The following is a 26,555-nucleotide window of genomic DNA, read 5'->3' on the forward strand; positions in this document are numbered from 1 at the left end:
TCATTTTTTATTTAATTATTACTTCTGCTATTATTTAATACTCCTGTCCTGAGTGGTCCAGCAGCTCCTTTCCACCAGGAACTGTACATGACACACATGAAGATACAGCCCTTGTTGCCAAAGGGGACTACCATTAAATTAGTTAAATTGATGATGGTTGGCAACACAGAATCTTTGCTAAGGGAGAAACTAAACCACCAGCATATTTGCTACAAGACCAATGCCTTTTCTGGTAGTAATTTAAAACCTAACAAATAAAAGTGAAAAAGAGGAAGAAAAGAACCCTAACCTTTTATTTGCCCCATACATTACAGATTGGCTGGGTCCAGAAGGACAAACTCTGAAATAACAAAAGGCTTTTCTGGTTCCATTAACATTTCAGCCCTACAGAACAAAATATAGGGATCACCTGGAAATCCATTTTCCATGAGATTTTGAATTCAAATTTCTCAGCAAGGTTTTTCCCAACTGCATCTCTATAACATTGCTGCCACAACATTCTTTAGTTCTGTTTTGCTGATAAGCTTCAAATGAACAAAATGAACACTCACTTTCCCTGTACGTATTATACAAGAAAGAAGAGCACCAGGCATGGGAGAGAAGCCCTACGGACATGTATTATCCATGTCAGTGATTAGATGAGCTAGTTTGTAGCTCTCTCACAGGGAAGATCGATAGACCACGGAAATGGAAACACAGCCCACTTATTTAAAAAGATGAGTGCAAGAGAAAGATGACTTTTTTATTCATTCATTTCTTAGAYAACTCTTAAAACTCTGATGTAAATTTATGACTACAGGCATGCAGTTTCAGAAAAGATCATGAGAGGGAAAAGGCAAAGACAAGCCAATGCATTGGTTCATGAGCTGACTGCATCTTGCTGTCCAGTTCTTTTTTTCCTCACTTCAGAAACTTCCACAAGTGTCTAGATGAGAGCTCGTAGCATTATAGGATAACTCGGGTTGGAAGCGACCTCATCTAGTCCAAACTCCTGCTCAAAGCAGAGTCAGTTATGAGGTCACAGCAAGTAGCTGAGGGCTTTATCGAGTCTGGTCTTGAAAACTGAGGATGGAGCCTCTCTGGGCAACCTATTCCACCGGCTGAATGTCCTCATGATACAGATACTATATGTCTAGATACCATTTTCTAGTCTGCCAAGTTACCATGAACCAGAAAGACCCAAACCTGTCCTGACCAAGAGGTATTTATGACAGAAGTGCAGGAGTAAAAGTGTTTGATTCCAGGTAGCTTGGTTACAAAGTTTCTTGTTTCCATAAAGGTTTGCATCAGTGATGCAGAATGCACCACACATGCAGAAAGAAGAAACCTTTACTTTCTGCCATTAAAAATAAGAATATATCAAGACTAGTTTCCTTTTCAGAGAAATGTGTATGAGCTGTCAGAAAATGGACTCCCATGACTTTGATGTGCAGCACTGATGGATGGACAAAATTACTAATGCGACTGAAGTAGGCTAGACTCCTTGTTAAGTACAGTAAAACAAGTGGATAGCATTTACTGCAACACAGTACATAGTTTGTTGGCATTTAGCTGAATGTGCATATACAACCTTACGCATGGTGTATAAGTGCACTTCAATATTTGAACAATAAGCTCAAAGCTATGAATTAATGTCTCTGAAGAGCAGTTATGTCTCAGATTCATGAGCAACTTTAGATATAATGCTTACCATTATCTACTGGCCCCTGTATAATAATACATTACGTGGTTGATAGACTAAAAATACTGTGACTGTTTCAGATAAGTGCAATGGGGAAAATACAGTCTTTAAGACYCATTCCAAAAATGAAATGTTAAGCACTAAGAGAATACCTACAATGCACTACCATATAGCCTCAAAATGCATTTCAAGACATGAAGAACTGTCAACAGCTCTTCAGAAAACCGAATCTCCCACTTYACAAATTGAGGAAGTGGGACAAAATTAATTCAGTGCCTTGTCATGAACAATGCATTCATAGTCAAAAGCAGAGCCACAAAGAGCATCTTTGCATTAGGCTGCTGAATACTGGAAGATAGGCTGATGCGAATTTTCTAAAAGAACATATAAGAAGAAAGAAACTGCAGAGACTATGTTCAGGGACACAATAAAAGATCCTACAGGAACAAGAGGTAGTGGGAGCAAAGTGATTCAAGAAATAGTCATACCAGCCCACAAGATTAAAATCTAATTGTTTTATTCACACTCTCCTGAGCAAAGCTGGTAAAATAAAAGTAGCTGCTCACTTTTCACATGCATGACTGAAGTTCCCTCTCCTTTAAAAAGGCAACACATCCTCAATGGCAAACAGAAAGATAACGTCAGAGAAACAACCAGCTCACTAATTACAAATCTTACAATGATGACCAATTACAGAGCTTTTGTTTGTCTTTCTCCTTTCCCAGTACAGCTTATCTACTCCAGTAAAAGCCATCAGAGAATAAACTAAGGATATCTAGGCAACAAGGCTTCGAGACTTTTCTCTTATTGTACAATAATCAAAGCAGCTGATAGGTTCAATATTGCAGACTGTTTCTGACATTTGCTGATTTACCACTCCAGAGTCAGTGAATCTTGAAACATCTTCACTAATTCAAATAGTTGAAAAGGAGTTTGATAGCCTGTTTCATTGAACTGTATGAAATCTGATCTGACTGGAATTATCTGGTCATGAGGCTGTTGATTTTGAAAACCTGGGATGCATTCAGAGTAAAGTGGGTAGAACAATTGTACAGTACTTACACATGTTCTGCCTGGTTCCAGCCAATTGCTTCATACACTAAATACATACAAAATGCTATGAGGAAAGGACTAAGGATCAAAACAAAATGCAGGCAGTCAGTACGTTTTGAATGATTTCTCTTAGTCATGAAAAGTTCAAAAGCCACTGCAAAAAACAAAAAAACCCCAAAACCTAAACCCACCCAAAACCCACCCAAAACACAAAACCACGAAGAACTCACCTGCTTAAAAATGAAATAAGAAGCTTTATTTAAAACCCAGTACCCCCGAGCATAGTAAGTTATGCACAATTTGATTAGGTGGACCATTTACAAGTATGAGGAGATTAATGTGCTAGGTGAGATACACAGGTGTAAGATACAACCCTGGTAATTGACGTTTATCCAATTTTTGCTTATTTAGTCTAAGCAGGATTTAAATTTCTCCAAAATAAATAGATGCATTATTGAGATGTGTCAATGGTGTTATATTTCATGCCAGGAACTCAGTAGAGTTCTTGTTTATCAAAAACTCTTCCTGTTTTGGGGCATAAAAACCCTGAACTCAGACAGAATAAAGCCTATTGCCACTCAGTATTACCAGAGTTTTTGCATACAGGTTTGGACTAGCCCCAAGATTACCTGTATGACCTTATTATAGCATAAGGTGCCAAGGTTTGTTACAATTTCAAGGAGCCTTAATCTGCTTCTGACCAAAATTCCCTTTCCTTGTTGTGTCTTTCGTTCTTTGCTTGAAAGCAAAGAAGGAAAAGGCCATTTGTGTTGCAATATCAGTGTTTCAGGTTTCTGGCATCCACATCCAGACTGCAAGTCTTTTCCTGGTTTTGGCCTACCTTTTGTTCAATCTCAAGAAAGCGTCTCAGGTCGTCTGTATCTAGGTAGTCCTTATGGTTGCTGTAGGTGAGCATTAGCAGGTACAAATCACGCCGTGTTGACATCATCTTGTAGAAGGCACAGAATTCATCAAAGCCCAGCACACCCTGGTTATCATCTGTATCAGCCTCCTGCATCACACAACAAGATGACAATGATATATCCAATTGCACAGCAATAGTCTGAAGAAGCTTTAAACAAACTCCTGCATCAGAATAAAACAACATTGGTTGGATGCTGGCTGACATGACTACTCGCTGTATGGTCTGCTAGAGCAGACTGATTAATCAGGCTGATGCTTGTCATATGAAAGCCTATGCCCTGGAAGATAGAAGAGAACATGCATGTCTGGAAGAAGCATCCATTCATATTTTCTTGCGAAGATCACTAGAACCCAAGTCATGCTAATTGAATTTTATGCCCATGACTTGGGAGGATACCTGTTAAATCCAAAGCCATAACTAAAAAGAGTTGTGAGTATAATAATTTGCTAGAATACAAAAACTAACTAAATAAAATCAGTAAATGACACTGTTACAACATATACATATTGGGACACTTTACTTCTTGGGGTCAGTTGCCCCAGCCTGTGATGCACACCACTTCAGCTCTAGTAGCAGTACTACCTACTGTCTGCACACAGTAGAGATGGAATTTCTCCCAAGAACTCTTGTGATAGCCTGACCACAATGGGATCCACCACAGGATATAGTTATTGCCACTCAGAGGAGAAATTTTGCAGTTACTGTGTTTCTTAAAAGCCTATTCCCAAAAGCATGAAAAAAAAATGAAGGAAAAAAAACCTGCCAGCAACAGCTGTTAAAAAGGAAAGCTGAAACTTTTCTCAAACAGGACAGACAATGTTTGAATACTTTCTGAAATAAGCTTCTCCAGCGTTCCCTACTTTGTTCTCAAAAACTGAGTCGTCAGCATATTGCTTTGCTCACCTTTGCTGTAGACAGGTTTAAGGACATTACAGGCCAGAAAATTAAAAAAAAAAAAAAAAAGGCAACTTTTTACTAACCAAATCTTCCTATTCTTCGCTGAATTTCTTTCACGTACTGCCATACAACTGCAGTTGTATCAGCTAGGGAAAACACCAAAAATAAGTTCTCAGCACCACGGACAGCAACACTAAGCATTTGTGGCCTGTATGCAAACAGCAATTCACAGTTATTTGCCCACGAACAAAGTGTTACCATAACCCTGCAATTTATTCTGAAGTACCCAGATTTAGACAAATGGAATTTCTGGATCAGGGATGATCCCTCTAAACAGTTTCCTGTAGAAGGTACCTTTGCTATTTTTGTCTTACAGAAGTAGCACAGAAAAACAAGTAATMCATTACACACCTACGGATATTATTAATTTTACATCATTTAGCTTGTCCTTAGTTTTTTTTATTTTGTTTCATTATCATATATACATAGGTGAAGGGAAAAGTAAAGTTTCTTTTTTTTAGATCAGTTGCTGTGGCTGAAATTCAAATAAGAAAAGTATCAGTAAACCAAGGCAACAAGGGAAAAATGTATCCAGTGTAAAGGGGTCTTCATCTCCAAACAAGAGAAACCTTATTTCCCTTGGAGAGGATGGACATACCCCCTATTATGAATAGTAATCATTATTAATAAATCACCAGCATATGATGCAATGCCTCTATATGTAACATAGAAAACATGTAAATGTGACTGGATATCTGCAAAAACATAGTATTTTGAATACTATGAAAAGAAAAAATGAATCAGTTAACATTTTTTTAACATGAACTTTTTTAAGTTATATACCTTTAGTGCAGCTTTACAATACTGGAACTGGGAAGACTGCATAGTTTTGAATATATTTTAAAACACCTATGTATAAACTGATGGCCTTTGGATGGGTAGAAAACCAAATGTTTCCCAATTATGGTGAAATCAAAACACTACATATGTGTAGGATATGTAATMATTTATCAGCGCAATGAAAAATTTGTTTTGTTATAAAGGAAACAAATAAGTGATTTTAGAAACACACAGCAGGAGTGTTTATGAGACTGGAGCCCTATACCAGCAGTGACACGTGGCCCAGCAAGGTGAAATGTCTGAGACCACCTTTTTGGAAGGATACCAGCAAGAAAATCACTTATGTGAATTAAATATGAGCGGATATCAGTTTTCAATCATCAGATCATTGTTTAGACCAAATTTTAACCAGATGTGAATATGAAATTTATCCTTTGGTTTCTAATGAGTCTGTAATCATTTATGTGGGATCCAGCTGTGTTTGTATGCATACCCAATATCAAGAGATGACTGAAATCACCTCAGTGTTTATAAGCTACCTGATAATACATAGGTATGTAATGCAACTTTAATTGAAAGGTATGATTCTATGAATAACAATTTATTCATTATGTGTTTCTAGAGCTCTCTCTAATTTACCAAATGTACCATGTAGCATCTCTCAGCAGAGTGGAAACAAATCAGCTGCAGTATTTACAATCTCCCCTATTAGGTTTTTTTGTTTGTTTGTTTAAAAGAAACAATACTTTTTCATTTCTTACCTTAAACATTTGCTTGACTTTTTGTCGGGGTAGGTTCACATTCAGTTTGTGCATTAGCTGGAGTACTTCATTAATACTCAGACTCCCATCACCATTTTTATCTGCTTCATCAAAGGTCTGCTTCAACCACATTGAACAGGAGTTAAGGAAATGTGTGGAATATCAAAGGGGTATTACTGAATATTATTAAAAAAAAAAAATCTTTTGAGACTTAAATCTACATAGGCAAATTTTCAGGTTAGAAACTAGAAAAACAAACATATTTAGGATCCGTGAAATAAGACAGCTTTACACCAGTATGAACTAAATTTGTCAGCAGGATTTCTTCCAGAATCAGGGTAAAATAAAACTCTGTATTCCAAAATGATGCAAACGTATCTCAAGTGCTCTTCAAGAACTTTCAGTGATTCCCAGAACCTCACCTTGCTGATACTCATTAATTACATTTTTTTTGTTGTTTTTGCCCRTTAAGAATTGAAGCTCTTGCAGTCTTCCTATCATATCACAGACTGACAGCATCTTACAAACCTTGTTTGAGTGATTTGCTTAGACCAGGATCTCAAATTACTTAATATTTTCAGGTTCTTACGCTCAAGATAGGGCCCTTGCAAAATACTATGATAGCTGATTATGCAAGTGATACAGAAAAGTACTTGCTGCAGAGCAGAAACTAATATATGCAGGGAAGTGAAAGCTTCTTATTGCTACACTTGAAAAAGTCAAACATTTTATACACTCATTACCTTTGATTTATGGTATCCAGTAACAGAGAGATCCTGCTGTTGGCTGCTGTTCAGCAGTGAGTGACCAGTGCAAAAACACTTTAAAAGTCTGAATAAAAAAGTAATACAGTTAACCAGCAACGTTTTCAGCATCTTAGCAGCACCTATGGACTATAATTCTCATAAGCAATATGAGCATGATATCACATTATGTATACGTGAATTTTTTCATGTTAGGGAAAAGTGCATATGAGGCTGGGGATGAAAAAGAGTTCAAGGTAATATACAGTACAACTCTACTCATATGTTATTTCAGCAGCAGTTTCTAGACTTTCTATGCTCAATATGCAACACATGCTAGTTACCCACACTTGCAGCACAGAATGAGCAAATTGAAATGTTGTGTCATATTTTTTTCTGTAAAACCAAATGAAATAGACAGCTTTATACAGGTGACAGAAAGTATACCTGTATATTTTTCAGTCCATTCTCCACTCATCTCTAAATCTTGCACATACCAATCCTCTTCAAGAACTCCTGTCTGTCTGGCATCAGGGAATGCAATGGAAACTACTTTGAAACTTCAAGCCTAGTGCACACTTTTAACAAAACAAATACTTAAAGGAATTTTTGGAATCTCTAATCACTGCACTGCTGGGAGACACTCTTTCAAATAGCATAGAAGGATATTGGTCTCTGGTCCTCTGACGTTTTGACAGGCTGTCTTCATCACTGATCCCTGCCATTAGATATTTTAGCCCTGTGATCCAGGTGCGTGCTTCCTCTCCACTGGAAGATACTAGATTAAGAGATTCCATATGGTCTCCATAGTAGATACTGAAGCAGCAGTTGGGATCAAAACTGCCATCAGCATAGCGCTGAAAGATCTCTGACTGCTTCCCCTCGCACACCTCCTGAATAGAGTCGATAGAGACTAGAATGATAAAGGTATGTGGCTCGTTAGTGACTGTGTGTAGAAGAATATTCATGCAGCCAGGTTTACAGTAAGACCCCAAAGAAAGGGAATCCCTTTTTGTTTGCTTGAAGAAAGTCATCTCCTCTGATCACACTGCTGAATCACACGGCTACTTGGCCAAAGACATAATGGATGAGCATACCTTACAATTCAAACAAAAAGAAAAAGCATCTATAACAAAATTAGCCTAGGTAAGCACCACACTTTATAGCCTGAGAAGGCAAAGAACCATGAGACAATCTGCATACTAATGTATAGCATCCTAATTTTAGTTTCCATTTTCTTAAGACTGTGTAATCTGTATTTTTAGTTTATTTACAGTTTCTTCCAACTACAAGCAAATCAGAGCATTTTCTTAGTTATTTCCCTAGACATGATCCACTGTCAACAGAATGTACATAATGYATTCGCTGATAAATCATAAGCAAAGAAATAAAAATATTGCTACTGACTGAGGCACCAAATCATTGGAATGATGGGGAAATCTATTTCACTGTTAAGCTCATGTACAATATTACCAGCTTTCTGCACTGCAGAAGCATTAAGGAGTCTCAATGAACATCGGAGCCCTCTGGTTCCAAGCACTATAATCATACCTAGCCAAACAGTGGGCACATCTGTCTACATGTGTGTCTTTCTAGTAAGCATTGTGCAGAGATCCTTGGCCTAGCACTGACATGAGCTTGTAGCTCAGTAGGGTTCACTCTGCAGAAATACTAGTTTGGTCCTCAAGGTAGCAGAGCTGTGTTAGTACAGACTGACCCTTTGTGCAAGTTAGCCTTTCTTTTAGCCTGGAATTGCCACATCTGCACAGATTCTGGAGCTCATGCGGTCTTTCCTTGTTTGAGGATCTCTGTGTTGTGCCCTGCTGTGCAACCACTGACTATTCCTAAATCTGCCGGGAAAGCATACAGTCAGACTAGGAAAGCGGCCAGGTTTTCAGTGGCTCAGTAATCTCCTATTGCTCTCAATATCAGTGACAATCTGTTCAAAAACTAAGGAAATGACAGAAGGAACTATTATTTCCATTTCACACAAGACATTGTTACAGAGAGACTGATTAAATACATTAAAAAGCTTGAATTTAGTGATTTGTCAGAGGTCATACAAGCAAGGCTGTAAGAGTGGTGGGATCAGAACTTGCAAGATCCAGCCTTAAGTTTAACCATAAAACTAGTGCACCTCTTAAAATATTAAATTACATCCCCTTTAGACAACAAACCCATGAATCATGTCCAGAGATAAAGATAAAACCAATAAGTGTTTATAAACGGAAAACTGTAAGAACAAGTTGGTCCCCTCAGCTTCTGGTGCCTTCTTCCTCCCACTGGTGCAATCGTTGCCAGACATCTCATCTCCTCTGGACTGTTCCCTTGCCAATGCAGTTTCACACATCTCTTTAAACAGCTTCTACTAAATAAATGGTTGAAGTCCTATTGTATTACAGGTTGTAATTTGTGAAATAATAATTCCTTCTCAAGCACTTATACTTTCTTTGGAGTGTACAAGTTAATATAAGGAAATAATTGCAAATAAGCTGAAAACTACTGCGACCTCCTTTTGCACTAGATCAGACAGCTGGAATAGGGAAAGCAAATCTCTGCATCTTGAAAAAACATAACTGATTGTGAACTGTCCTTTATTTTTATTATTATTATTTCAAGAGCGTAAGGGATTGCTTAAAATCTGTCTCAACAAACACAGGGAACTGATCTACATTTGACCTATGCGCATGCTTCTGACAGTTACAAAAAAAATACACAGTAAATTACTCTTTAGTCATATGCTAACTAATTATCTAAGCTACAGGGATGGAAAGGTAAAAGATAATACTGTAGAGAAATTTTCAAAAAGGGCCCAAAACTGAGATTGCAAGGTCTCATATTCACACAGGGTTTTTCCACAACTCATTTCCAAGTTATTACACTATTGTAGCCTGCATAGCTAACAGCAATTTAATCTTCATAAACTACTAATCTTCATAGAATCATATATTGCCCTTAAGTCCAAATACAATATTAATATTCCTCTTGATCACCTGCAAATGGAAATGAATCCATCATGCTGACCTGTTAATAAAAGGGCAAGACCCTGGGACAGACCGGAAAAAAAGCCTCTGCAGTTGACACTCACTTTTGGCTTTCTCATTCTTTCGAGAYGGTCTCCAGCGAATGCATGACTTGTGCTCATCCAAGTAATAAAAGCGTACCAGGCCTTTGGAACTGCCACGGAGTTTGATCATCTGCGTACCAGCTTGCATGGAACTCATACATCTTTCCACTGAAGAAAGAAATAAGGTGACATCAATAAGTCAGACTTCRCTCCTTTTCAAATTGCCTTCACAGGAAGAAGACATATCAAGCAGGCACTCAATTAACAATACATGACAAAGAGTAAGATTTTCTGTGCTGTCTAATGTATGTTACATAATGACACAGTCAGGAAGACCCTTGGCATCTGTGAACTCGTCTGTACCTGTGAAAATTTCCATTCCCATATTAAAGTACGAAACTTCCATACATTGGAGTTGGGCCAAGGCACACACGTTTCCCAAGACTATTTTGAGTGCTTAATTTGAGCTCCTGCAATATGTAAAACTCATACTGGCTCTTGACACAGAATTAAATTTCACCTGAATGTTCGGATCCTTGGCCAGTGAAAACTAGTACGATTCTATCCATGTCAGGAGAGTTGTTCTGATTTACGCCTCAACTATTTGCCTCTCAAACGTCCATGAACCTTGTGGCATAACTTCAATGCTTTTTTTCATATTCCTGTTTGTAAATCTGTAGTTCTTGTCAGCAGAATCACCATTTAGAAGTACAGTTGATTTCTATCAAGCAGTTTAGTTAGCTACCTGTCCAGAATTCAATTCCAAAAATGTTTAATTACCTGACTTGGTCATCAAAAATATTCCAGGAACCCTATAAATAATTCAAAGGCTTTTAAGTACAAACTACTTCAGAGTTAAACTATTTTCACTGCAGAGGGAAGCTTTAAAAAGTTGTTGTTAAAAAAACCCAAGAAGTTTATTAGAATACAGTGCATAACTTTATTTAATTTTTGAGATAGCTGCAAAGATGAAGCCATCTTCAAAGGCTTCATTCTTATAAGAAGGAACACAATTAGGGTACATAACATGGTAATGTTAACCCACAATACTTAGGGAAATGTATGCTGAACAAAAATCCCCAAAGTAGAAGGAAGCAATTTTTCATTTTGCCTCCTCTAATGTAAATAATATGTTGCTATGTTTAAAAAGAAAATTTTAAACTTTTCTTCTTGGGAAAAAGCTGAAAGAATAATACAGAGCAGATATTGTTTGCACTGATCAATGCACTGTGGAAGGCACTCAGATACTACAAGGATAAATATGTATAAAGAAACCTAGTATTTTCTTTCTGTCCTATAACATATATTATGAATAAATCTTCACATATGCTTTACCGCAGTCTGAAATATGAAAGAGTTAAATATAATTCTTTATGACTGAGTCAGAAATATCATTAAATGCTAAAATAGTTGTAGTTGTAACCTGTAACCTGGCGTTGCAGAAGACCTGCCATTTTCTCCTAAGCAACTTAAGTTCAGAAACCTGGTGCCATGAATATTTACCCAGATGAGATGCTCTCAGCATGCGAACAATCCTAATAGGCAAACCTAGAAAAACACCTCTACCTTCTACAGCAGTTGCAAGACTGGGACCTAAAAAGGCTACTGGACCCATATAATTTTATTTTTGCATTCAGTCCTAAATCAGAAACATTTAGCCACAGACTTGACTTCCTGGCTTAACCTCAGACCTGCTTCATCACTGCAGATTTGTCTGGCAATCTGGACTCTTGGCTGAACCTGTTTAGCATCAACGGACCTGCTCTGCTTGCCTTACTGAGGTGCTGCAGAACCATGCCCCTGGGCTGGTAAGGTCACTGCCTCTGCCTGCCTTGCTATCACACAGGGCTCCTGCCTCCTCCTAAGAGCTGCCTGTCCCTGCTGCTCTCTGACACTGATGCCAGGGCACCAGACAAAACACTGAAGACCATGAAGAGCTGAACTTTAAGGCATTAACAAGAAGGGAGGAAGTTTGCCTGGACTGTTGTCATAAACGACAGCGAACATATTACCATAAGGTGTTCTACAACAGGGAAAGGAGAATGAAAAACAGATGCTCAAACAGGAAGACAGGGCACAAGAATATAGCACACATTGTTCTCCTACATTTTCTAATAAATTTCTAATGAATTCAAATCAGGAGGTGTTCTTTTGAAATTGAGCTACTGCAAGGAACTAAGCGCGACATCAGTTTCAAATCATTAGAGGCTAGCTATTGCAGGAAGGAAGGCAGGACTCTCATATTTTTGCATCTCTCCCATTGACTTCCCATAATGACAGAGCTTAGCCTGTAACTTAATTCTCCTGTGGCTTGTCTGTCTGGCCTGTATAAGTAAAACTAAAACTATACCTTTGCCCAATAAATTTACATTGTTTTTCCAGACAGAGAGAGAGAAGTGTAAATTACTACTCTGAATCTGGTAGAAGGATGAAAACTAACATGTATAGAACATTCTAGTGAGTTCAGATTGATTTATAAATTACAGAAAATTCAGCGGTAAGGCAGAGATGTTGTCCTCAAAAATCAATCATGTATACAGCTTACAGATTAAACAGTGTCTAATCTAAAACACTCATTCCATATATTTCAGCATGTACACAAATCCACACAATTGGTTGAGGTGATTCAAATCTACCTCTCAGGGGCAAAYGCAAAAATACCCAAGAGAAGCAAGGCAGAGTAAAAAGAAATGGAAAAAATCGTGGAAGTTTCTGTGCCTTAGTGCTCATAATCACACAAGTTCAATTTATTTACTGAGGCAAAGAAGATTCACCAAAATAGATTAGTCTGAAAGCAAATCACTAATAATAAAAGAAAATTTAGACTTAAAACCACAATTTTGTAGAGTACGTTGTTCATGTTAGTAAAATATTTACACAGAGAAGGTGTTAAATTAAGAGCAAGATAATTCCTCATGTGATATTTTATTTCTTAAAGCTGACCCCTTGGCTTTAATCACAGATGCCCTTAGATGAAATCATGCGGTCTCCAGGTAAGAGTCATAAAAGCAAATGCTGTGCCACAGCGTAGAAGCATTACTGGAATTCAGCACCATATCCAAGGCAGATTCAAACTCAGTTCAACCACCTCCCAGGATAGTGCAGTATTTTTAATATCTGCTTTCATTCCAGTTCAGAAGATAAGTATTTTTCAAATTTACTGTGAGATAATAATTATGGAAGCTTGAAATGATTTTAATTTTACAACATTTATAGGTTTTGACAAYGATTTTGTCAAAATAGCTAACAAAAAAAGGTTTCTATTAGCGCTAACCATACAGACTTTCAAAACACATTAAATTTCCAATTTCCTCTCAGGATACAGTGAATATTATCAGTATTTATTTTGTTTATTGTACAGGAAATAAAAATTTTATAAAAGTGAGAAGAGCAGAAATGGGAGAAGTATCAAAGACAGCACCTGTTACAAAACAGAAAAAACACAGAAGAAGCACCACAATCAGCATACACATTATACAACACATATGCTTCGATTTGCTTTCCTTACATGAAGTTGGAATATACTCCTTAGCTGTTAAACTTTTTATAAGCATCCTTCAATAGCTTTTCTGAAATAGCCATTCATTTCTGCCACAAGATTGCTTACCCAGACCTACCCATAGCATACAGTACATGAACAGCCACTCTGTTGACCATTCCAACTGATCTGAAACATCGCACTGCTCGTTTGATGATTTGATGCACAATCGCAATTACTTTTTGCAGACACAAACCTGAGTTCAATTTTTTTTCAGTGTACCTGACAATTGAAAGGTCAGACCATACTGAATATTTGTTTTAAGTATCTGTGATTATCATTGTAGTCCATTAATTTTCATTTGTTTCTTTTTATATTCCTACATATTTGTGAGGTCTTTTCTTTCCTTTTAAACCATCTTCTTATTAGTAATGCAAGAACTTTCTCCCCCTTATTTGCTCTCACTGACTCAAGTCTCACTAAATTTCAAGACTCATTATCCTTCTCATTAGAAAAGAATCCTTAAAATATCTTTGGAAGAGAAAAGTTCTGTTTAAATCTGACAACAATGGTTGGGACAGGGCTTGCTGCATACAAGAGAGAATGTAAGACCGAATCTATCATTAAAGCATACAATCATTAGTGAATGAGAYGTTAATGGGAGAAAAGACACTAAATCCTGTGGAAAGTAGAGTGCTGAATTTGATGTCAGTCTCTCAGCTCTCCATCTCTCTTGGCTGAGACTAAATCAGCCATCTGGATACAGGGGAATGTAAAAGCAGAGCAGGATGGCATTTCTGAACCTCTGCAAGAGTTCCCATTAGTTTCTAAGCTATCTATACCTCAGACTTTCTTGTTAAAAAAAAGATCTTTGGTTGGTGAAGGTGGCAAACAAGTAGGACAAAAAAGTGCTTCCAAAGTAACAGGTGTTTCTGTCAAGGTCATGGAGGATACCTTACTGGAGATGAGAGCACAGAAAGACAGCAATTAAAATGCTTTTACTGGAACGGGAACATTGCATGTACCTAGCCATTGCCAATTAGGTTTGCTGTTTTTATCACCTATGAAAGAGAAAGGCTACTACGAAACAAAGATCTTTCTCAGTTAGCTAGTGAAGCTTAAATATTTTGCTATAGCCTATCAGTTTTTAGATAACAAATCCCCAAGAGAATCAAGTGATCTAACTATGGAAAAAGACAACAGACATATTTCTAAATGGTGATTTCAAAGACTGAAAACAAGACAAATGTTACATGAAAAAAAAAATCAAAGAATCGAGAGTTGTACAAATTCTGGTAACTAAGACCAGAGAGCCAACCTTTCTGTGAGTATGGAGAGGGAAGGAGAGGATAGAAAATTTCAAAAGGCCAGCATGTGTCAAGTTGTAAGACACTGCATTTGTATTTCCACAGGAAGGAAAATAAATCAACTTAAAAATGTAATTCAGAGGTTCTTGAAAAGCAAGATAACTGCACTGGCAACCAGTAAAACAGTGCAAAATAACAYAGGACTAGGGCTGTGTGTCAACTTCTTCCTTCTTTTCCTCTCCCCCACACTACTGCTAGACAAAGCTGTCACTAAATAAGACTTAAACATAAAAACTTTTAAGATGCTACTGTCTTGTGCATTTAAGTGTCAGGTATTCAGTCTGCATCTTACCAATATGACCAATTTTCCATCTCGGAGAAGCTACGATGCTGCCACCAACCCAGAAAAACTCTTCAGCCAGGCAGGCAACTGAAAACTTATTTTGAAGCAAGGGAGATTTTGAGGCATCCATATCTGAGACAAATGGCAGCTTTAAATTGAACACAAGCTCTGCAGGCCTTACCAGTGGTCAAGATTCTGTAGCTGCAAATTTTCAACTTAATAGCACAGAAATATTAGGAAAAAACACTTCAAGACAATCGATGATTTCAAAAATCCAGTAGTATTTTTCCGGTTGTTACAGAGCAGTTTCACAGTAAATTTAGGCCTTCTCCCACGTCCAGATTTAAACTATAAAAATACCAGCAAAATCCTTTTTATTCTATGTGAGGTACCAATGTGTCTATTTTGGAGGATGAGGTGGGCTACAGTTCAACATTTACAAGACAACAGATGATGGACACAGACAGTCCCATGAGGCAAGACAGCGTTTAGGTGAATCTAYTTCTGGTATACAGAGAGGCCTCCAGACGATATTCTTTTTCCTTTGCTACATCATCGGCTGCTGAGCAGCCACCAAGCCATTATATCAATTCACAGTTGGATTCTGCATGCTGCTTCCTCCTTCTGACAACCACTGTTACACAGGGGTACCCCTTGCATATATTTGATTCCTAACAAACTTGCAAGTCCCGCTCTTCCTGAGGGCTCTCCTTGCTCTTCAAAAATCATCAACATTATCTGTTGCTGTAAATAAGCACAAAGATAATAGAGTACAGACCATTCCCCTCTCCACCCTCCTGAGTCACCCCTGCCTTTCACTGCAAATCTGTCCAGATGCTTAAGCTCTTCACTCTCATTCCAGGTCTGTAAAAAAAAGACATTTTCTTCTTATACAGCTCTTCAGAAATCATTGTACACATCTTCATCTTTTCTCAGAAGGTTCTCCTCAATATTTTAATAGTCATCTCCAATAAAAGAAAGATCATTTCTCTCCAGGCAGAAAAAAATAGAAACAATGCAAACACAGCAACACATGTTTGCTTGAAATCCTAAATCCACCATAAGCACTAATCCTAAAGCTGTAGTTCTGGCCTATCCAGTCAAGGGATTTAGGTGACACATGTTATGGCTATAGAAAATAAGAAGGTTAAAACAACAACAACAACAGAAAAAAACACTTATTTTCCACCTAAATTAGCAGCCTCTTTCAACCTCACCGCTCATTTAGAGGCGAGCAAGAAGATGCTTGCTTAGGATACAAGACAGCCAGCCACACTGTACAGAACAAGTGCTGTTCATGGAAACCAGGAGCATTTAGAGTGCTTGAAAACTAGAGGAGGTCAAAGCAGGAAAGTATTAATTTTTAAAAAGTATGAAGTCACTATCTCACTCCCTTTGAAATGCACCCAATAAACTACAAATGTGTAAATCTATCATTTATGTTATCACAACCTCTGAATCTACAGTAAATTTTGGATATAATGTGCAGTCACTCTTGCTATCTGTGATCCATACAAGCACCCTAACACATTTCTAGGTTGATGAGTTAAACGCAAATTGCCCACATAAAGACACATTCATTAAATACATCCCACTCTTCCTTTCACAGTTTGAAAGGGCTTTAATTTTAGAAAAAATTGGCTCTCAAAGAGAAGTCATTTACTTCAGCATCTATGTCCAGAGTTCTTATATCAGACTGGCCTCAAATGCGAACCACAGAGTTACTCAAAAGAACAAACAAGCTGGATCTGGGCTAAGGGTCAACAACAGCAATATGCCTGCATACACTCTTGCCACTTTCTGCTACTTACACAAAGTCTTTAGCAGTAGCCTTCCATTCTCTTAATGCATCTTTCAAGAATAACTTAGTGAGATGGCTGCAAACTACTTAGTTTTCTGGCATGAGAGAAAGAGTGAATTCTTCTGTAAAATGCTAAGTGTATATCCATACAACAGAATACTGTTACACAGCAGGCAAGAACCTATTAAGTATGGTCTAAAGATGCTGATCCTTTTTCGGGGGAAGCATGATCTTGCGTACACCAGAATCAGACTTGAGAAAGGTAAGCTTAAATACCTGCTCTACCACACACTTCCATGAATTTCTTGAATAAATCAGTAAATGCCTTTGTGGGTAATATCCCTGCTATAGATAACAAGATCTTCGTGTCTTAAAATGGGAAGAACAACATTGTTGCACCTCACAAAGAAGGAGATACAAGTAAACTCCATGGCTCAAATATTAGAAGACAAAGTTACTGTAAACTTTTTCAATAAACCAAAAGGATTGTGGTTGTTCAGCTGCTATTCCCATCCTGATGGCACTTTTCTTCTCTAGCAGCACTAATCCAAAGGATTGCTTGCAGTCTTCCRGGTTATACATGCAACAAAATCTCAGTAGCTGGCACTCTGTGTGCCAGACAGCAAAAGGTACTGACTTTAAAATTCAGTATTAATTCTGCAAGGACATCCTAGATTCTGCATTAACCATTTATGTGAGATCAGTTGGAGACACATGGAAGGGAGGAAGAGTGAAACATAACTTTTATTGCAGCTATGTCCAAGGTATGTTCACAGCTCAGAGTTAGAATTCCACACAAGCAGGACTTTGAATATATGGATTACTTTTTATTCTAGTACAGAGAAATGTCAGTGATTTGTAACACTAGAAAAGAACTATTTTGATGTTCAAGTTAAAGTTAGATTTGTAAGGCAAGGCCCAGCCAAGAGGAAAGCTTTTATCATTTAAATCCTCTCRACACTATCAATCAATCCTTCAGGCCTCTTCAGAAGAGGATTGCATAAACAGAGAAAAATAATTAACATCTTTCAGAAAGCCCCTTTATTTTTCTAATCATGACTGGATACTCAGCAACTGTATGGGGAAGAAATAGGAAATAGCAAAGGGTTAAATGTGACACGCTCCCTCTTCCAACTGTTTTCCTTAAGCATATTGAGCTGAAGTTCTTAGGATATAAGCCTATTGAAGCAGGTTTCTATTCTAGGCTCACTTGACATCCTTAGAAAAATTTTGCTCATCTGACACAACATACAGATTAAAGACTTCTTTCTATGGCACTTTAGAAACTTATTATTATTCTCTGAGGGTACCAAAGGCTTTTCTTGCCACAAAAAAAATTAAAAAAACAACAGCGCTCAAGTTTGCAGGCTGGCATGTGGCTTAGCCAAAAGTGTAACTCAGAAGACTATGAATAATGTTGGACTGTTGAAAGTCTTGTTAGAGAAGATAACCACTTTAAGAGTGGAAAAAAAATTTTTTTAAAAAAGAGCATCTTGTACAAGATACAGGAGCAAAACACATACGCAAGTTAGGAAGATGGAGGGAAGTGAGCAAAATGGAGAACATCCTGAGGCAAACAGATTTATAATTAACCTCCCAGGACAGATTGATTAACCTCCAACTTGCATGTTTTATTGTTGAAGGAAGGAAAAAGTGTTATAATGGTCATTACAGTACATCAAGAAACAGCTGTAGTCCTTAAAGTAGGAAAGACAAACCTAGAAATTTCAGTACAGAAAATTTCAATACATATACCAGATTCTGATCTCTCTCATGCCCACTGTACATCAGGATTTACTCAGAAGACAATAAAAGAGAAGCAACAGAAAAGGTAAATTAGGCTCACGGTGTAGCAAGAAGTTTGAACATACCAGGTAACAGCATGCAGACACACTTCCTATACTTCAGCTGGCTACCAGTTGAATAGGTCATGGAAAACACATTGGAAATCAATGTATTGATCACCAGAGACATTAAATATTACAGACCTGATACTGTAATTCACTTGGAAATCCACAAGGATTATACTTGTAACTTCACAGCTATGCACTCATTTGTCCTTGAACAAACACACTTTACATTACAGACCAGTTTACTAGATTAGCAAACTAACCTCATCACAGGAGGCTGATCCTAAAATAAACACATGGGCAGCAATTAGTGGTACATGTATTAACTCTAATACAGATACCATTGTAGATAAAGTAGATATGTGCTTCCCATCCAGGGAACTCTTACTCCTAACGGCTGCAGAATAAAAAGAAACTGATTTTAAGAAGTCATAAAATAAAAGGAGGCAACAAAATTGTTAATGTCTTCTGGCACACTGCCATTTAGCTGTATCAGGATATGATCACTTTAGCTGTAGCTACAATGTTTGTTATCATAAAGGCATACAGTATCACTCTCTTATAATGCCTTCGGAGAAATTAGGAATAAAGCATTACAAGTTATTGGCCTCCCCCCCAACATGCACACTTTTATTCATTTGAAAAGTCACACATCATTGCACTTTCAGCTGTAAGCACCAGTCACAAAACCCTGGAAATACTGCAGAAATTACAGCTACAGCAGGTTATAAACATCTTAGATACCTCAGCCTAAGATCTTCATACGAGTCAGTTTGCCTGTCACTAACCATCGAAAGACTGGATGCTGAGGAGGTGTTTCCAAAAGGAAATAACAAAAAACCCCAACCAAATAAAAAAAAGCTGGTTGAAATGCACTTAGCTAAATACAGTTTTAGAAACACATCTGGAAACACATCTTAGAAACACATGCTGCCTATTCCTAAGGGCCTATAGCAACACTGTCTAGACAGCAAGTTTCAGTTTCTCCTCTGCTGGAGCCAGTTGCCTTTAGGTTTCCATGGCTCTCTATGTTCTTTTAGTGCTATGTATCTGCATGCAATAGCTGGCTATGCTTCTGGTATGACCATCTCACAAGAGGAGGGATATGGTGAGTATACAATGATGCAGTATAGACAACATTTGTATATTTTCTATTTTTTATGACAACTAAAAGCTTCTGCAGTAGTTATATTAAGAATTCACTAGAACCACCACTTTTAAATGGTTCTGCCAACTCCTAAGGAAGGAAAATGCTCAGATACATGCAGGATTATAACGAAGTTTCCTGCACCCACTCAAACACTAACGCACAGGCTCAAAAGGCCTGTGGACCACAGGAATGACCAGCTGGACTGCAACATTATCCCAACTGCTTATAAGCTGCCTTTTCCTTAATTCTAACATAACCATTCTAATGACCTTTGCCATGGATACAGTCAGAGCTGTAGTCTACTACACACAGCTAGACCATCTGGACAGCAACTCCAAGCACACTAATCCTCACTCAAGATTAAAGCTACACATCTTCTCTGTGGCAGGTGGGAGTCATGCTGTTCACTAGCTTCTGTTTCTCACCCAGTATGATCCAAAGTTTAACATTTTTACATTTGCTCAGAACAGACCTAAACGATTCAGTTTTATTGAAATATACATCCCTTTAGCGTGCATCAATTTACAAGGCCACTGATTCCATTTGGAGAAGTGCCAGCAGCTGCAACATGGCATGTTCTGTTCTGCCCTTTCAGAAATGGAATTTACAATAAAGAAGCCCTGAGAGGGCTGCTTTAGCTAAGGAATTGCAAATACAGACATTTCCAGGGCTTTCCAATGTTGGTGAAGAATTCATAGTTTTTAAATGTAGTACTGATCCTGAAATCTTTTAAGTTACTTTACTCACATGAATAAACATTTGTGGAATTGGGACGTATCAACAAGAACAGCACTAATGTAACAACAACAATTGGTTTGCCTCCTTCTACAGTGTTCAGACCTCTTGAGCTCTTCTGAAAATTTTGATGCAATTATTTTAATTAAATGAGTATTAGGCTTTCTTTTGAGCCTTCAAGTAGGTCGCGCCTTAAGGAAGACTGTTTAATAAATGTGTTAAGATTTTGATTCACATTTTACCAATGAAACATTAAGGTCTACAGTGGATTGATCCCTAAGCTATCAAACCAGAAATCACCACCACCACCACACACAAATGGGAGGCACAAGGCTTGGAATTTTTCAATGTCTTCAAATTCTGCTCTCACTGTAGAAATATTATTACCCATTTTCCATTTACAACATGCATTATCTTTGAAATATTAATACAGCTTTGCCTTCTGTGACTAAAAATAAAATAGCAGCCTACCAATGAACTCTACTAAAAATTCTGATGCTAGTCTTGGCAAAGAAAATTCAATTTTCAAGATATCTTTAGTAAAAAGATGTAAAAACTATGTTAGCAGCTTTGCAAGGAAAACTTGCAATGAAATTTTGTATGTAGAAAAATGTCAGCCTAAAATAAAGATTTTAAGTTTCCTCCAAAGACAGACTATATAAATGCTGCTCTAAGGTCACCTCATTTCCAGCCTCTGAACTTGTATAAGAAAATATCCCTGCACCCTTATTGAAGTAAGAGCTTAAACTCTTTACATTTAAACATCTTTCAGCACTTTACCATCTGTTCAGTGACATGGGTCACAAACAGTGAAAGGGAGATTAAGGCAGGTTGGGAGGGAAGAAATCCATCAATATTATTGAATGACTTCTATGAAAACACCTTTAAGAATTGAAGGCAAAGCTGGTGCAGGAAAACAAGACAGATTGAAAGAGGTTAAGAAAAGCCATCTGCTTCTGAAATGCAGTATACTGGTCTACCATCATCACAAACTGATTTTTACTCTCAACCTTTGCTTACGTATATGGTGTGAAATTCAATCTCTTCTACCTGTAAAAATTCAGGATTCTTCTAGACCTTCCTTTTGTGCCATGTACATTTAAAATATATGACAGACTCCTTATGTTTATTTCCTCAAATATAGACCAGTTTTGCGAAACACAGAGGCAAATAGAGATGTGTTGTCTCTAGGAGGAATCCAATGTCTGTCTTCATTCAGCACACTTCTCAACTCCTGTGTCATGCAAAAGACAGTCTTATGAGGGCTTACTACAGATCTAGAGACAACAGTGACACAAAGAAGATACTGCCAGACACTTACTCAGTTACAAGAGTTACTTTAGTGGGAGAAAGCTGATGGGTGAGAGTGCACAACTTCCCCTGGAGCCAACAGTTTAGTCCCTTTTGTCCCTGAAAAACTGCAACTGTGAACTTATCTCCCATTCTTCACAGCATACTGCAGATCAGTAATTACTGCATAGTATATTCAGCAGCTCCAGATTAAGATCCCACAGGTGAAGAAAGTACTTTACTTAATCACTCAAACAGGCAACTAGTAATGTTACTAATAAACAAAAGCAAAATACAGTGGAAGCCAAATGGGTTATACCGGTTAATTCCTTGTTAGAATAATGGTGAATATTACCTCAAAACGTTCAGATGTATTGAGAGATGGGAAGCTGAAATTTTCATATGAAGAAACTGGGAGATACGTGCTACTTCAATAGTTACTTCAGTTAGACTAGAAACTTTGAAGTTATGACAATGTAATGATGGGGACATAGTATACTGAGTATTGAAAACCAGGTCTACCTAAGAGTGAGAGGTAAAATGCAAGACTCAGATGCCAGAAGATGCAAGTGCTCTGGTTTGATTATCTTTGAATTGTGTTGTTTTCAAACATGAAAGTATAATTATGCACAGACTGTGAAGCCTTTATTCACAATGCAGTAGAATGTTTAATTTGATTGCTCCAGTGATTTTACCTGCACTGGCTGTGCAACTAACTAATTCTACATTAATAAAAGGCTTTAGAGTCTGACCCTATGAAAATTCTTGCTGGCTAAAAGGCTTAGTGTGTGACCCGCCAAAAATGAAGTCTCCTCTTTTTATCTACAGAAGGAGCATACCATGAACAGCACTTCATCTTCACTGCACTCTCTTAAAAGTGCAGTTCCTCCGTAACTAGGTAGTGGTAGTAGAGAATTACTGATCTCCAGGTTACCCCAGTCTCTCATTACACTGGATAACAATGATTGACTGTACTGTAAACAGTCAGTCTCCAGCTTCTGTGATGCTCTTGACAAAAGTGAAAATGTTAACAATGATCTCACAATAGAACTATTAAGTCCATCGTAACTAGGCAGATACACACCAGTTCCATCCCAAAATTCGTCAAAGAGCCGTCATCGAAGACTCAGAAAAACCAAGCTTGGGCTAGACTGCAATCAGTAGCTTACCGATACTAATAACAACCTTACCCAAAATTCTAAACTGTCACTGCCCTCTGTCTTTCAGTGGAACTGAGCTGGGGAGAGAGGATCAGCCTTTTAACTATTTAACATTGCTGAGGCCAAGACCACTGAATCAATGCACAATGACTTTGCCAATTTCATTTTCTTTCAGCAAAAGATGTTGCAGATGTTTTTTTCCCAAAGCACAAGGTCYGTCATCCTGAATCCAAAAAGTACTGTTGACTATGGTCCTCATCAATGTCTATTATACTGGATCCTCAGCTGCAGCAAATGCAGAAAACAGCTACTCTAATACAAATCTAACAATGATATTATAAAGACAGCAAAACCTTGATCAATATGGCTTTTCTGAGAAAAGAGACGTCTGTGAAGCAGGCAAATATCTGACACCCAGGATCTGGCAGGTGTAGCAAAGCAGGCAAAGAGAGAAACATTGAAACRTCACAAATTTCAGTCTCACTGAATTGGAGCAAGACAAAAGAATGGCTTCAACTGGCTCTTCCAGAGCACAGCGAGGTGTTACACCAGAGGAAGGTTGTCAACTGTCACACTCTTAACACACTTTCCCAGACAACATTCTTTACTGAATATGTGGCCCATTCTTCCCCCATGGTACTGACAGCCAATATGAATTGTTTCTTCAGCTAAAGCTGAACATTTCGGAATTACCTGGAGAAAGTAATTTTCTTAAATGATCAGATATGACTGACCAGCTTCTATGCAGCCAGAACCTCTTCAAAAAAACAAAAAACAAAAAACCCAAACCCCAAGAGCAGTGAGTCACTAGAATACTAAAGAATTGAGAGCTATTATGTTAGTACCTTTCACATTATAATTCTTTTAATAGGGATATCAGATGAATACTTTTAGAGGCATTCATGTACTTAAGGAATTACTGGCTTCAGTTGCATCACCACTGTTCTCTTCCTAAGTGAGAGGAGAATCACATTTCCTCTTAATACCATAAATGATAGCAGGAAGGTGGCTACCCTTTAGAAAGAAACTTCATTAAATGGCTTTGCCTGTAGCTTCAGCTCATGGAATCTCTGCTCTTTTAAATAATCCCATTTCTCTTTGTTTCAAGGTGCTTCCACTAGCTAGCTTAGAATGACACCCTCTGGCAGGAACACAGAGTTGGTGAACATCTTTAAATTTAAGTCTCAGGTTTTCCTAGCTGCAAACATGGAACTAAGCTAAGTAATTGGTACTTGGATGATTCTCCAGGGAGATAATCATGTGAGAGCCTCTCTCTCTGATACCTCTAAGTCTGTTCAGAAGTTGAAAGCTGAACTTAGCGGTAAGAAGTTGAAAGGACTTTGGGTGACAAAACAATGACCATTTCTGTTTACAACATTAGATTTTCTAGGTGATGCTCTCTGGACATCCTTTTTTATTACAATTATGCTTTTAGAATGAGACTCTTCCAAGTCAATTTGCAATAATTTTCACATTCACATTCTTCTTCAGTTACTGGAACAGCATTTACCGCAGTGAGGAGTGACTAAACAGCTCCAGTCACACCTGTCTGCCTTAGTTTTCCTTCCTGTCTGAACAAATAGCATTGCTTTGGCTTATTTTTAGTGTGCTAATTACAAAGATATGGAGGAGTCAAAACAGAGTTAATGGATACCACATTTGGATCCAACACCTAAGCATCATACTGGACCCAAACATTTTTTTTCACTTTGGGAAAGTTAATCCAGACATGAATTTTTGAACCACTGTTATAAAAAGGAAGTGAACTTCAATGAGTGCACCCTTCAACAGATGTGACAAGACATTCATGAACATGTGACTTTTAATATTCTATTAGTTGAAAATACAGGGAGTCAGGGCTACTGATATGCTTTCCCATGGACATGAAGGTGTTAAATAGAATAGTATCCAATGAACACAGAGGAACTTTTCTGAATACAGAGAAGTCATACCGCTTTACTTGCAGTATAATGATTGTAAAACTGCAAGGCTAATGGGCATAAAATACGGTGTTACAAAATGAGACAAGCAGCTAGGCATTTGATTCAATTAATATGTTATCATAATTAAGGGTGTCTGTCTTCGGGATTTCACCAAATAAATCAACCAAAAGATAAAACTTCTTAAAAATAAAAACAAGAGTTTTTTGAGAGTTCCTCTCTATTTTAATTTCTCAAGATGCCATCAGTACAGGAGATATGACCTCTAAGTTCAAGTTACAGATAACTTATACAGCATAGTTAAAACAGCTTTAGGCAGTTCATAGGGAGGACTGAATTCATCCATGGTACAACTTCACCAGGGACGAGTTCAACCTGAACTGTTTCTATGAACTCTTGTTTGAGAGTATAGCAGAAACTGTATCTAATTAAAAGCAAATCACACATTAAAAAATTTCAAAAACAACACAGCTGACTCACAAAAGTATTGGAGTCTCTTTTCTGTCTTACAATGTGGGCAGCAAAAGGTCTATGGTTAAAAATAGAAAGCCTTTCTTTACAGTGACAGCTAGCTACTTCAGCGAGCAAAACGAGGACATGGATATAACTGGTGCCTCCTTTTTCATGCAGGAAGAAGCCGCCATTGGAGATACATGTATTATTTAAGGTTTGCTGGTGACAGGAGACGAAGGTATGATACAGCAAAGGTTCCCTTAGGAAACTGCTTTATCTTTGTACTAAGTCTGAATAACAGAAAATAAGCAAGAACGAATGCTGTCTAAACTATACTTTTCTCTATAGTGTAACTCAATCTCCTCAAAAAGGTGGTTAAAATAAAATTTCACCTTACCTTTATCTGGGCTGATGCATCTAACGGTGTTTTTATCATCCATATTCCACTGACAGATTCAAGTGAAGGAAACACCAGAGGAAGCAGCAAAGACCACATATACATCACTGAGGTTTCAAAAGCCTCTTATAAATAATGATAAAAACAAGATTGGACCTTGATCTTTAATTCTGATGCTGAATTAATGCTGATTCTGCAGCACCAAAAAGTTCCTAAGGATGCTTGCTGCTTCTTCTGGCCTGAGCAAGCTCATTTTTATTCCCTGTATAGTATGTCAGGAGCTGCTGACAGGTAGAAACCAGCACAGGAGCTAAATGAATGTTACCAGCCTTTCACTGCAACTCAAGTGTTCAGCCACCTGGGATAATCATTTATTAACTCTTCATTCCCCACTCTCAGATGGAATATAGGCACGTATTTTGCTTCACTCCTTCACAAAAGTGCTCAAGGAAAATGTGGATGTTAGGAAATAAGTAAAAGACAGCTCACTTGTGATTCCTCTAGGATGTATTTCATTCAGTAGGCAGCTACCATCAATGGGGTGCTACTTCATTTATGAAGGAAAAAATAATAATAAAAAAAACCTCTCTTATATTTTAATGCCTCCCTGTGCCCATAGAGCATCCTACAGATTGTTAAGGTATCCTCTCAAACTTGCTCAGGTTAAGATAGCAAGCGTACAGT

At 37.7% G+C, this 26,555-nt stretch overlaps 1 protein-coding gene across 1 annotated transcript in view; it reads right to left on the bottom strand.

Annotated features, from left to right (window-relative positions):
- Positions 1-26,555, bottom strand: part of PLCH2 (phospholipase C eta 2) — a 151,822-nt gene that overhangs the window by 46,396 nt on the left and 78,871 nt on the right. Inside the window, exons 4-7 of the mRNA XM_026085468.1 lie at positions 9,989-10,135; positions 7,570-7,813; positions 6,158-6,287; positions 3,576-3,746 (exon numbers count right to left, since the gene is read on the bottom strand). Of these exons, the coding sequence (XP_025941253.1) occupies positions 3,576-3,746; positions 6,158-6,287; positions 7,570-7,813; positions 9,989-10,135 (692 nt within the window). The remainder of the gene's footprint in view (positions 1-3,575; positions 3,747-6,157; positions 6,288-7,569; positions 7,814-9,988; positions 10,136-26,555) is intronic.

This window comes from Apteryx rowi, unplaced genomic scaffold, assembly GCF_003343035.1.
Source record: "Apteryx rowi isolate R43461 unplaced genomic scaffold, aptRow1 scaffold_67, whole genome shotgun sequence".
Classification (NCBI taxonomy): Eukaryota; Metazoa; Chordata; class Aves; order Apterygiformes; family Apterygidae; genus Apteryx; species Apteryx rowi.